The sequence below is a fragment of the Spea bombifrons genome, chromosome 5 (assembly GCF_027358695.1).
Source record: "Spea bombifrons isolate aSpeBom1 chromosome 5, aSpeBom1.2.pri, whole genome shotgun sequence".
Taxonomy (NCBI): Eukaryota; Metazoa; Chordata; class Amphibia; order Anura; family Pelobatidae; genus Spea; species Spea bombifrons.
The window spans coordinates 56,279,324-56,292,512 of record NC_071091.1 but is presented as its reverse complement, the minus strand read 5'-3'; the positions used below and the strand labels follow the sequence as shown (position 1 = coordinate 56,292,512).

General features: G+C 37.0%; 1 protein-coding gene across 1 annotated transcript in view; it reads right to left on the bottom strand.

Annotated features, from left to right (window-relative positions):
• CDH18 (cadherin 18) overlaps positions 1–13,189 on the bottom strand; it is a 234,589-nt gene that overhangs the window by 109,736 nt on the left and 111,664 nt on the right. Inside the window, exons 5-6 of the mRNA XM_053468337.1 lie at positions 12,148–12,442; positions 2,005–2,124 (exon numbers count right to left, since the gene is read on the bottom strand). Coding sequence (XP_053324312.1) covers positions 2,005–2,124; positions 12,148–12,442 — 415 coding nt within the window. The remainder of the gene's footprint in view (positions 1–2,004; positions 2,125–12,147; positions 12,443–13,189) is intronic.

The following is a 13,189-nucleotide window of genomic DNA, read 5'->3' as shown; positions in this document are numbered from 1 at the left end:
AGTTTTATGACAGTGCAAAAGTTTTAATTTAAAACCGAAAAAAAGAAATAACAAGCTCATTCTCTAGCAAATACATCATTTTTTTTTATAAATATATAGATTTAGCTTATTATGTGTTTGTGACGTTTGTCCTGGGAAAAAGGGTCAACGGCAATCCTTGTATATTGATATCATATTTTATACTTATCTTTCTGCATTATTTGTTTATGACATTGCTACCCTCATAACTGCTCCAGAAGTCAAATCAATAATATATTCCATATTATATTTCACCAAAGTACCTTGGTCAGAAATGATGTATGGAAAGAAGTGGCTTTTTGACATATCTCTCAGGTCATTGATACAATAAAAATCAATTATACTCCAGTGGCAAAATATTTTACCACCAAAGTCATTCTTTTATATGTATCATGGTACACAAAGGGAATATAAAAACAATTTATCGTTCTTGTTTAACTAGAACTTTACAAACCAATGAAGAACAGAACTGGTGCACAGGTGGTGGAAGAAGTCTACATTTCAAGCTTAAATGAGAGAGTTGACACCAAACACAGTTAAGGATCATCCATATCATTAAGCAAATATCTATAGTTTTGCAGCAGTGACCTGAATTAGTCTCCACGTGTCCCTTCCATGTTTCCATTGTTAGAGCTAAGCTCTGCGATACAACATTATATTCCAGCACTCTGTCTTTTAATGAAGAATGGCACTGGGCAAAAATGAACTATGGAGGCTATGCCAACTAGTCATAGTCCTCCATAGTGTCGAGGGGCTGGTTGGGGAGATCAGTAGTCTACCTTTTAACTGTCCCACTGAACAGGGGTGCTACAGGGAGCCTGATCGCCCAAGTGGGCCATCAGCTCCCTGTTATGCAGCAGAGGGGTTGCCGTCTCATGTCTACACCAGAATAAACCACTGCTGAAATGTACATGATGCATGTTCATAGAATACGAGAGATTTATTTAAGGTGAAATGCATGTGAAGTGTTTTTGTGAAGTGATAAAATCATTGCAAACTGATAAGTCTGTTTTCCATTTAACAACCGTAATGTAAAAACTGCGGCAACTAAATACAGACACCAACATATCACTGTCCTGACAATTACTTGTCTACTGTTATCAACAACAAAGGACATATGAGAAGCGTAAATTAGATTCTAAGAAATATACAGCTCAGAATGGGCTTTCACTATTTGATGCCTGAACAGTTCTGCAGTTACATTCTCTTTTTTCTTTTAATCCTCATCATCATCATCATAATTTACTTTTATAACACCAATTCACACACAAAAATTATGATAAACATAGATTAACGTAGAGACCAAAGCTGAGACCAACGCATGAAGGAAAAACTTGTCTACATATATTGTGCACCTGGATTACTGGTGCAAGACATACACTTTCACATGTCAAGTTATAACGCTTAGCATACTTCGTAACTGTTCTCAGTGCTGTCTTTTGCAGAGTGCCCCAATTAATAATTTATCCAATCTAAGGAATCTGTGGTTATATGAGATGCAGGAGTGGTTTAGGGATATTTATTATAGCGGGAGTTTGTAGGAAAACTGAACATTTTAACTGAGGTTTTATCATATATCATATATCTTTGCCATAAGAAAGATTAACTCACAAATTTCAATGGGATACTGTATATAAGGCATATCACCAACATTTTAGGTGTCCAAATCAGGGCAGTGAGCTCAGTAGCTTACTGACAGTGAGTATAGTGCCTGTGTACACTCATAAGCAGGAAAAGCATTCAGCTGAATGCATAACCTGCAAGGCAGTGATCATAGAAACTAATGACATCTGACTAATCCACCCAGACATTTGCATGGGAAAAAAGGTAACACTCTATGCTATAATATGCACATAGATTAAAATTACTGGGTGGCATATATCTATATCCCTTGCATGATAATTATTTTAATATAGAGTACTTTATAACAATTCCATAATACATATTGAGTAAAAGAAACGTAAAAAATGCCAGTGCCATTCCCACCTGTTTTGGGATCAACAGAGAAATACGGCTGTCCTTGAAGAATACTGTAAACAACTCTGGCGCTGTTTCCATAAGTAGGATCATCACTATCTGTGGCCGTCACCTGAATAACAGAAGTACCTGTGTGATCACAAGAAATAAAATGATATATACATTACATACATATACACATACATTTGTATATGGATTTAGGCCTAATACTAGATCTCGGGTGGTCACAATTTCTAAAAAATGTTACTTTCCTTTTTATAAAAAATATATATATATATATATATTGCATTTATTACATTACTTCTCATGGTATGACAAGGCAATCAAAGTAAGGAATAATTTTAAGTTAGCATGCAAAGAGTAGGCAATTTTTTTTTTACCAGTCAATCAAAACCTTGAAAATAAGCAGCTCACGCCAATGCTATAAATGCCAAGCTGAGTAAAGACAGGTTTGTAGCATGTTTCTGCAATATTTAATGTAACTGGTTTCAGCCAATCACTGATGCTCATTGTGAAGGAGATGAACACTTCATATGACAAAGAAATTCTTCTACGTTGTACTAGATACTACCATCACTGCCCAGCAGTGGGGAGCTCCACATTAACATGACTAAACATTAAGCGCTTTTCTTAAGCATAGTTGCCAGTGGTACCAAGCTGGTTTGATTGGGAGCTATGGTGATAAGTGCAAAGGATGACACTTATTCATGGCTTATCCACATAATTCATAAAACAAAGATCCATATATGCCCCTATGACCAGGAAAGGATGATGGCAACTATGCTGATTACTTGTATAAGTGCATGATTTGCTTAAAATAATCTAATTAGTTCTATCTAGCCAGTATCTATTAATTATCTGTACGTACCATCTGTTTGTCTAGCTCCTTAGCTAGAAACATACAATTTGACTGTATTAACATGTACCACTTGGGCTCAGAAGCTGTACGGCTTATATACCAACTCTACCTAAAGTAGGCTGTGGAGGTGTGAGGTATGGAAGTGTGATGCCGTGAGATGTGATGATAGTGTGTGGATGGTGTAATGTGAGTGTCAGGGGCAAGGGTCGGGGGGGGCACTCGGCTTCACCCCCACCCTGTGCCACCCCTCCCCTAGTTACATTTATATCCATCTATTCATCTATCTATGCATCTACCTATCACATGTATACAATAAAATATTGAAGGCCGAAATCACTTTGCATGGAAGATTAATACACTAGTGGTTATTATTATAATAAATGTCTGTTACCATGTAACATTAATATACATGACAAATTAGAGTTGCAATTTCATATGTGTTCACAAGACCCCATGGAGATGGAAATAACATAAAAAATGTACTCCACTCCACGAGAGGACTTTATAATAGAATAGCCAAAACTCAAAATGAATAGTTTACTAGTTCCAAATCCACATCTACACATCAAAGGATTAAATAGATTTGCATCTCTTTCAGCCATATTTAGAATACATTAGAATACAAGTCTACTAATTGAGTTTTAGTGTTGTGGTTAATATTGAAATGGTTTAATATGACTTTAGCTAACTGAAGAAGGGTAAAATGCCCTATGTTTGATATATTTGAACAATTTCATAACTTAATTCTGGTGCAGGGTTTGATAACGTAGTCTTATAGCCTTAGCAATCAAAAGAATCATCAGCACACATGCACCATAGCTGGCTATGGTGAGAAGACCATTTTTCAAAAGTTGCAACAGAATCATGAGATGGTCCCCTATGACTCTCTAACAATGTCAAATATGCATATATTATTTTGTATGTTTTAATAAGAACATTTTATTTGACATATGGGCATATATTGCCAATATACATTAATTTATTTGTTTGTTTCTAGTTCTATATGTGCAATCTTTATTGCTATGTATATTTATATACATAGAAAATAGAGGCAACAGAAAATAGAGGTCTTATTTCATCTATTGCCACATAAAACGGTTCTGAACTCTTCTAGATATAAATTATACCTTTACACGTGTAAGATTCAGCTGGATTGAATTTGGAATAATATTCCTGAGTACATAATCAGGATATTGCAAGCTTCCGTAAGCTTTGTTATACAGCAGAACCTGCGTTATCCTTTATTCTTTCATAGGATGTGTCATTCTATTCAACATTACTATTACAAATCCCGATCGAGCCCATGATAAAAAAATACTTTTTAGTATACTGTTCTGGAAGGCTGGTTTAGATAGACTTCAATTGACACTATACCAGCAATATCGGGTAATTCTTTGATCAGCATTGATACCCAAACATTTTAATATTTATATTAGCAATATTACAAAAGGTCTTAGAGGTAAGGTATGTCTTATTGAAGACAATCCACATGTCTGCAATAATGTGCTTTGGATGTGCTTTGGATGTCAAATTCCCAAGGTAGAATATAGACTTGGAAGTGATTATTTCTGAAGACTTAAAGGTAAGCAGGCAATACCATAAATTATTGGGAAAAATAGCTGGGTGCTGGGTTGTATAGCTAGTGGCATAAGTAGCAGAAAGAGGGAGGTAGTTATGCCATTTTACAGACTCTTGGTCAGACTTCACTGAAAGGATTGATAACGGTTCTGGAGATTTAATCTTCAAAATAATATTATTATTATTATCTTTTATTTATATAGCGCCAACAGTTAACGCAGAGCTTAATACAATACATAAATTCAAGGGGTATGACAAGACAAGAATTAACAGACTAAGACAAACCGATACATTAGGTGGAGAGAGCCCTGCTCGCAAGCTTACAATCTTATAATATTGATATTTCATGTCTTGGTGTGACAGAATGACCTGTCATACAGGGCCGCAAGGTACTCAAAGGTGGCTCCAGCCTGGCTGCCAAACAGGCAGGAACTCCATTGTGTAAACTAATCCCATTAACAGGATGGCTACCAGGGGGATATTCAGTAGCTAAAGGGGATTAAAGGTTGGGTTGTCTACATGTACCTGTTTATCAATGTTAATTTATGTTAATAAGGTTCTGTGGCTATATCAGTCTTTGTTTTACAACAATAAACTGTTCATTCCTGCTGTACTCAATTTAAGGTAGTTGTGTCTACTTATTGGGTACACATAGCAGGGTTCCAAAGTGTGCATGCTGGCTGGTGCTGGAAGTGATTCCGGGGACAACATCCGGAGGATACATCTGGGTGATCTCTGAGAGTGACTACAGCTCTCTTGGTGAACCCGTTACACTTGGATTTAACAAAGAACTTTAGGGAAATATATTTCAAAACATGATATTTGTTAGAAAAAAAGAGGACATAATCTTAAACTTGAGGGTCAGAGGCTTAGATGTAATGTAAGGAGGTTTTCACTGTCTATAGGCAAGGTAGGCAGAGGCCTGGGAGGCAGATCTACAGTAGTGGGAAAGAGAAAGTACACTCTCTTCTGTGGTTTTACATATCAGGACATAATAGCCACCATCTGTTCCTTAGCGGGTCTAAAAATTAGGTAAATTCAACATCAGATGAACAATAACAAATTACATATTGCTTTGTGTCATGATTTATTCAATATAAATAAAGCCAAAATGGAGAATCTATGTGTGAAAAGCTAAGTACAACATTATTGCTTCCATATGAATTAAAATGCTAAGTGGCAGACAGGTGCTGCTAATCAGATGCCCTTAATAAATAAATTGATCATCAGCAAGTGTGACCGCCTCTATAAAAGCCGAAGTTTTAGCTGTTTGCTGGTCTGAAGCATTCAGGCGTGTGTGCCAAGGAGGAAAGACATCAGGGATGATTTCAGAGAAGCAATTGTTGCTGCACATTAATCTGGAGAGGGTTATAAGACAATTTCCAAACAATATAAACTGAAAGACTGAACAAATATGGTTTGTTTGGAAGGGGAAAGCCTCTTCTGTCTAAAAAGAACATGGAAGCATGGCTTAAGTTTGCAAAGTTGCATTTGAACAAACCAGAAGACTAATGCAACAATGCCCTTTGGACGAACGAGACCAAAGTGGAGATATTTGGCCATAATGCACAGCGCCAAGTTTGGTGAAAACCTAACACAGCATATCAGCACAAACACCTCATACCAACTGTCAAGCACGGTGTTGGAGGGGTGATGATTTGGGTTTGCTTTGCAGCCAAAGGATATGGGAACCTTGCAGTCATGGAGTCGAGCATGAACTCCTCTGTATACCAAAGTATTCTGGAGTCAAGTGTGAGGTCATCCGTCTGACAGCTTTGGAGGCACCCCCATGCAGATCTGCTGTAGCAGCAGGGCTGGTTGGGGAGAGCGTATCAGTGTCTGTCTGCCTAGGTTTACAATAGGGTGACCACATCGGCTATGTCTCAGGAGACTAACTGACATAACTTCCCTGACTATTCTACTGGACAACTAAGAAATTCCCAGTAGATTAAATAACCAGGAAGAAATATACCTTTTGTTTGCTTTAGAGGATAAGCAGTCTCTTGCCTCTCAGGCTCACAGTTCCTGTTTCTCAACTCCTCTTCACAGCTTAGACAGTGATTAAGTTTTTGAAGATCCCTAATTAGTGCTATAAGAGCAACATGGCTTTTAACTCTATCTAGGCAGGGAACACTGAAGTGCCATTCTGGGCCTAATATAGTGCTGTTCACTAACTCTACCACACTGGGTATGTATGCAAGTGTCTGCCTAGATATGTATTTTTGTGTCTGCTTGGGCATGTATGTGTGTCTGGGTATATTAGTGTGTGCCTGCCTGGTTACTATAGTGTGTCTCTGCCTGGGTACTATTTTAGTGTGTGTGTGTATGTCTGTATGTTAGTGTCTGTCTTGTTATAAATGTAAGTGTCTATCTGGTTATGTATGTAAGTGTCTTCCTGGGTATGCTTGTGTGTCTTTGTTTGGTTATGTTAACATGTGTGTGCCTGGTTGTATTAGTTTGAGTAGCTGGGCATGTTTGTGTGAGTGTCTGGCTGTGTATGTTAATGTATTTTCATGTGTGTTAGTCTGAAGTGTCTGTGTGTTGATGCTGAGAGTCTAGTTGTGTAGGTGTGTCTGTGTGCCTGCATTATGTCATGATGTGTGTGTCTTGTTGTGTGTTAGAGTGAGTGCCCCTGCCGAGGTAAGGCTCTGGATCCGCCCCTGGCTCAGCAGTAAAGCTGCACATACTGAGATGCAGCAGTGAGACAGAGGCCTCACCCTACCAGCATTGGACCTCAGTAAGGTGATGGGGAGAAAGGGGAGCGATAGTAAGAAAAATGAAAGATAAAGAGAAATATATAGGGGAGATATTATGAGGAGAAATAAAGGGGGGCGATGGAGAGAATGAGGTTTAATGAGAAAGGGATAAAAGGAAGGTAATGAGAATTAGAGATGGGGAAAGTTGCAGAGAAAACAAGAAAGGATAAAGAAAATGAATAAGGGGAGAGATAATGTGAAAGGAGATAGAGGAGAGGGAAAGGAGAGATAAAGAGAAAAGGGAGCAATGAGATAAGAAAAAAGGGAGAAGTAATAAGAAGGATCAAAAGAAAAGAGGGAGACATAAAAAAGAGAAAGGAGGAGAAGGTAGGGAGAAAAGAGAATGAGTAGTAGAGATAAAGCAAAAGTTGAGAGATAAGGAAAAGGAGAAATAATGAAAAGCAGAGATAACATGAAGAGAAAGGGGAGAAATGAAGAAAAATGAGAGATAAAGAGAGATGGGAGGAGCTTGGTGCTGTGGAAAGTCCTATGTGTGCAATCTGGGTGCCAGAGCCAGTCCTATGTGCGCAATCGGTACTGGGCAAGTCTTATGAGTGCAATCTAGTTGCTGGGCCAGTTCTATGGGTGCCGGGCAGTTCTGTGGATGCTATTTTGGTGCTGGGGCAAGTCCTGCAATATGTGTGATCTGGGTGCCAGGGCTGGCTTTTGGGGTGTGTGCGACCTGTGATCTATGCCTGCTATGTAGGTGCCGTCAGCACGGGGGGTCATGTGTATGATGCCATCATATTACTCTGCCCCCCAGGGTTGTATGCATGGGGCGGAAACAAAGGGGCGGCAAAATAATTTTTTGCCCTAGCCCTGGAAGTGTTACTTTAATAAGAGGGTGGTAGATACATGGAAGAGTCTTCCAGCTAAAATACTGGGGTGCTGCAATAATGCAGTAAAGCAATGTAAACATGCATGGGATGGGCATATGGCTACCGAGTATATACATCAGGAGGAATGGGCAAACTAGAATGTGCCAAATGGTTCTTATCTGCCATCACATTCTGTGTTCTACCTCTAAAGCCTCATCATAAATTATTTTACTTTATTTGTGAAATGCAAATTCTTAGAAATGACTAACTGTGTCTTCAATATATATTGCTCTTTTAGAAAGGACATGAACATATGGGGTTATGTAAAGGGGCACTACTTCAAAGTGTCTTCAGTCTTGCTATGGAGGAATTAAATACGACAATGTATACTGAAAACGAGCAACACTTAATAACAAGGTCACCTCTTTGAGCCAAGCAGGTTTAGAATATTCATAAACAGCTCAATTTCTCACTAGATAATAATCTGCATTTTTTAGTACCCAAACAGTACATTACATATTAAAGGGATATTGTATACTTTCTCCAAAGACTGCCTGTTTTATCTTAGTTAAAGTTATAGGGTAGTGTTATATGCAGGCTTTTTCTTTTTTTCCTAAATTAATGTTCACATTTTGGGCAGTCGTCTTATAATCAGTATCATCTTATAATTGAGCAAATACGGTACTACCTATCATTCCCTTTGGAAAAATCACACCCACCCGCTAACTGTGACCAAGAAACCAATATGAACAATCTGTAGGGCAGCCTTTACAGCCAAGTCACAAAGCCAGTGTTATGTATGGGACACGTTTTGTGCAAGAGCTGCCACTGCCTGTTAACATATAGAAATAATCTAATAAATGCTATTCTTAATGCTTTTTACAATACAGATGCTGCTCTGAGCACCAATCAAAGCTTTGCATTCAAACAGATCTAAGTTACTGCTCAAAAATTCCTTGAGGGATACTGTCCTTTTATATGGAATAGTGATGAAACATCCTACCAGCAAAAAACATCTAGTTCTTGAAATGTGTGCTTATTTTCTGTTTGTTTATCGACATTCTTGCATGTAAAGTGTTAATACTCATCCCAATTAAAAAAAATCATATTTATAAAGAAAATTAGCTAACTAAGCTAATAGTACATTTAAATTTAATTATAGTGGAATGTTATACAGATCGAACTGGCGTCAATACAAAAACTTGGACAAAGCTTTAATACGGGATATGGAGTTTTACTAAAAAGATGTGTTTTGTATGACTCGTTTTTATGGTTGCACACAAGGGCAAAGAAAGTAGGAATCAGCCACTGGTAATTTAAGTAACAGGGCTGGCATTACAGAACAGTCTTCAAGGACTTCTGGTGATCCTCAATTCAGTTATTATACAACTGTATTATAATACGTTTATAGATAATAATACTGATACAAATCGGCATGATTGCCCATACCGCACAGAGATGGCAGTTGTTTTCTAAATTTTTGTTTTTCTAGCTTTCTTTTTCTCTTTGTGCGTTTCCATTAAGAGGGTTACCAGGTTAGTCAGGGGCAAACTGAGAGTAACCTTTTCATTTACGGATTTTGATCTCTGTGATTATGACCTTCACCTGCAGACTTTTCAAAAGTCTTTTCAGTTTGTAATCCATTTACAAAGCCCCTCATTCGCTGAACTCTGGTTGACGGTATTTGGGAATTTGTATGTTTTCTTTAACGTGATCCCATGTGAATATTGATCTTTTGTTAACAAGGCCAACAGCCTTGATCAGTGAAGGCTATGTTGGTTAACTAAAAGCTCAGAAAGTCAATATTTTTTTTCCCTAGCTGTGTCATATACAATTTCTTAGGCTGAATGCTCAAGAAAAGATATCACATTTCACTGGTGTAGTGTGTCGTGGGTGTTTAATTAATTTGATAAGTTTACAAGAAATTCCTTTACTAGATTCATGTCTGCAAGTGAAAATATCTGCAAATTGGGTTACTACCGAAACCTTTTATATGAATTGAGAGTGTGTGAGTCTGATATACCTAGAAATTCTTTTGCATTTGGATTATTTATCTTGTCCCACCTAATATACTGTATTGGCCCGATTATAGACCACACTTTCTTGCCCCACTTTAAGTGCTGTTGGGGCTTCTATGATGGGGCACCGGCATAGAAGCCCCGGTGGAAGTGGTGAGCAGCAGCAGAGATTGTCTACGCTGTATATAACATATGCTGACTAACTGCATAATAGATACCAAAAATGTTAAAATATATGTATTCCTGTTTATTAGGTAAAATACTGTTTTACCATTCCACTAATTTGTAATGTTGTTTAAAAACATTTTTTTCTTTAAAACAGCACTAAACTATAAGGGTGCGCCCTATAATCGGGTGCAGCTTATAATCAGGCCAATATGGTATATATCTCTGTAAATTTGAACAATATATAAAATTACCCTATGGGAAGGATAGAGTTAATTTTGTACCTCCTGCTCAATTACATGTCTAGTGGAAGTGGGGTTAAAATATGCATCTATGTTTGGATGCCATAGATGTTATAAATGCCAAAGCCTTTGTCCCTTGTCTGTTTGGTTGGTTAACATGCCAAAAAGCCAGGTAGGCACGGATCATGGCCGGTCTTAGTGGCAAGCGAGCAAGGCATCTGCCTGGTGTGCCTGGACCATGGGGCACTCACCCCATAAAATGATGTCCAGAGGTTGATCTGGTATTTGACAGGGGTGCAATGGAAGCCTGCAGAAAGATCTCTGCCTTAATTGACATATATGTATATAAAAGACATTGCATGTACTGTGTGACGTGCTATTTGGTCAAGTACTGGACCTGGAATGGACCCAATTCATGTGCCTGTTCCCTTCAATCCATTCATGTTCTGTGGGATCAAGGGGATAAAGAGTAAATACAATCCATCCAAAAGCTTTCCTTTTCCCCTACCTCTTAAAGAGGAGGAAGAATAAGCAGAGAACAAGAAGTGAAGCCGTGGAGACACTGAGAGGGTAGGGAGAGAGTGTGAGAAATAGGCAAAGTGTTACAGAGCATCTCAGAGTGTGAAAAGTAACGACAAATGGGAAAGTGACAGCAAATTTCATTTCCGAATAATAAAAAAAGCCCTCCAAATTTGAAGCAAAAGGGCATTAAATGAATGGACCAAAAGTGAAACAAAAACAAAATTTGTCCAAATCGTTTATGGTGCATGTGCACAAGTCTAGTGTCTGTTTTTATAATTTGTCAAACTATGCCATAATGTCACCAAGTACCTAAAAAAAATCAAAGACGTTAGGACATGAACATTTATCCTGCGATAGATGTATACTGTTAATGCTAAACATATTATGTAGTATCCATTGGCTGAACATGCATTGCATAGTGGAGAAAGTAATCTCCTTTATAATATTTATAAACCTATTTTTGTTCTTTCTCAAGAGATATTCTTTACAAAAAACAAAATATGTTTTTGCAGAACATGACTTTTATGCAGTGAATCTGTTTATGTCTATACCCTTTGCGGTTGTACACTATGTAAAGAATCAGGCACGACAAGTTTTTCATTGCTTATTTTATATGCAACATCAACATGTCCCGGTGAAACAAAATGAAAGGCTGCATTCCTACAAGATACTTTTGCGATTGTCAAATTATATAGCGGGAGAAAAAATAAAGTGGTATCAAACCTCGTTTATATCATTCCACCTTTCAAATAAATATGTTAATTTTATTCATCAAAGTAGCTACTGAATTTATACGAAGTCTGGAATAGCTTTCGGTTTCATCATTGATAATGGAAACATACTATGCATCTCAATCAATGCATTTAAGCCTTTTGAAAGTAAATGGCAGGGCACACATAATATTTCCAAAACAGAATACAAGACTAGTCTATTTGAAAAATATAATTATGTATATATAATAATATATATATAATATATATATATATATATATTATATATATATATATATATTATATATATATATATATATATATATAATATATATATTATTATATATACATAGATACATTACTATATAATATATGATAATAATGTATCTATGAACCAAATATATTTTTATTACATGAAGATTTAAATTTTAATTCTACAACATCAATTCCCATACATATATATGTATATGTAAAAATGACTTACCGATATCAGACATTTCTGGAACATTGACTATGTAAGGTCCATCGGGAAATTCAGGTGCATTGTCATTGATATCTTGTACCTTAATAATAAACTCCGACTCTGGCTCTAGGGGCTTATTTGTTCTTCTGTCAATTGCTTGCGCATGTAGAACATAATGTGTTTTTTGTTCTCGATCCAGACTTTTGGTTGCATGGATGTCTCCTGTTGTGTCATCAATAAGAAATATAGTCCCAGCTCCTTCCCCAGTTAATATGTACTTTACTGATCCATCACCCTTGTCTGAATTCGAATGTAACTGTAAGATAAAGAAGGGAAATATATGAGCATTATCTTCTACTTACTGAAATGCCTTTGGAAATAAATGCATGGATTGTGCGGCATGTGATATTTTATTTGTAAAATAAGCAGTATCTCAGAAAAATTAAAATGTCAAAAAAACTACTACTGTGAGCCATGGATGAATCATATTATGTATCTGTTTGTATTACGCATCACCATTCTTGGAAAAATAGTTTGTTGAAGTGCCCTGCCTGAATAATCATTGACCTGGAACTTCCTATTGATTGCAATAACAATATACTGTAGACATGTAGGATGAAACAGGATGGTCGTGGTCATGTTTCAGAAGTACGGTATATTAGGCTGATCAACAATAGTGTATACATTTCGAATATAACTGCTGCCAGAAGGTTTGATAACATTCTGGTTGGTAGAGGATATATAGGAATGAAATATATTTAATATTAAATATTACTCTGTTCAGCACATTTTCTCCAATTCTAGAGTTTTTAAAATTAACACTAACAAAAAAAAGAATTAGGATCAAGTTACATATACATAATTGGGCAACACAGATTACATTTACATGTTGCTACATGTGTTAGGCTACAAAGGAATGTTTTGAGTGGGTCATGCTGGGGCATGAAAGCTAGACAACGGCTCCTACACAAGACATCACAAGATACGCTTTTTTTATTTATTCAGTTGTGGGGAAAGATTGTGGGATATCATTAAGCAAGGAGGTTAAGCTCTACCAAAGTGC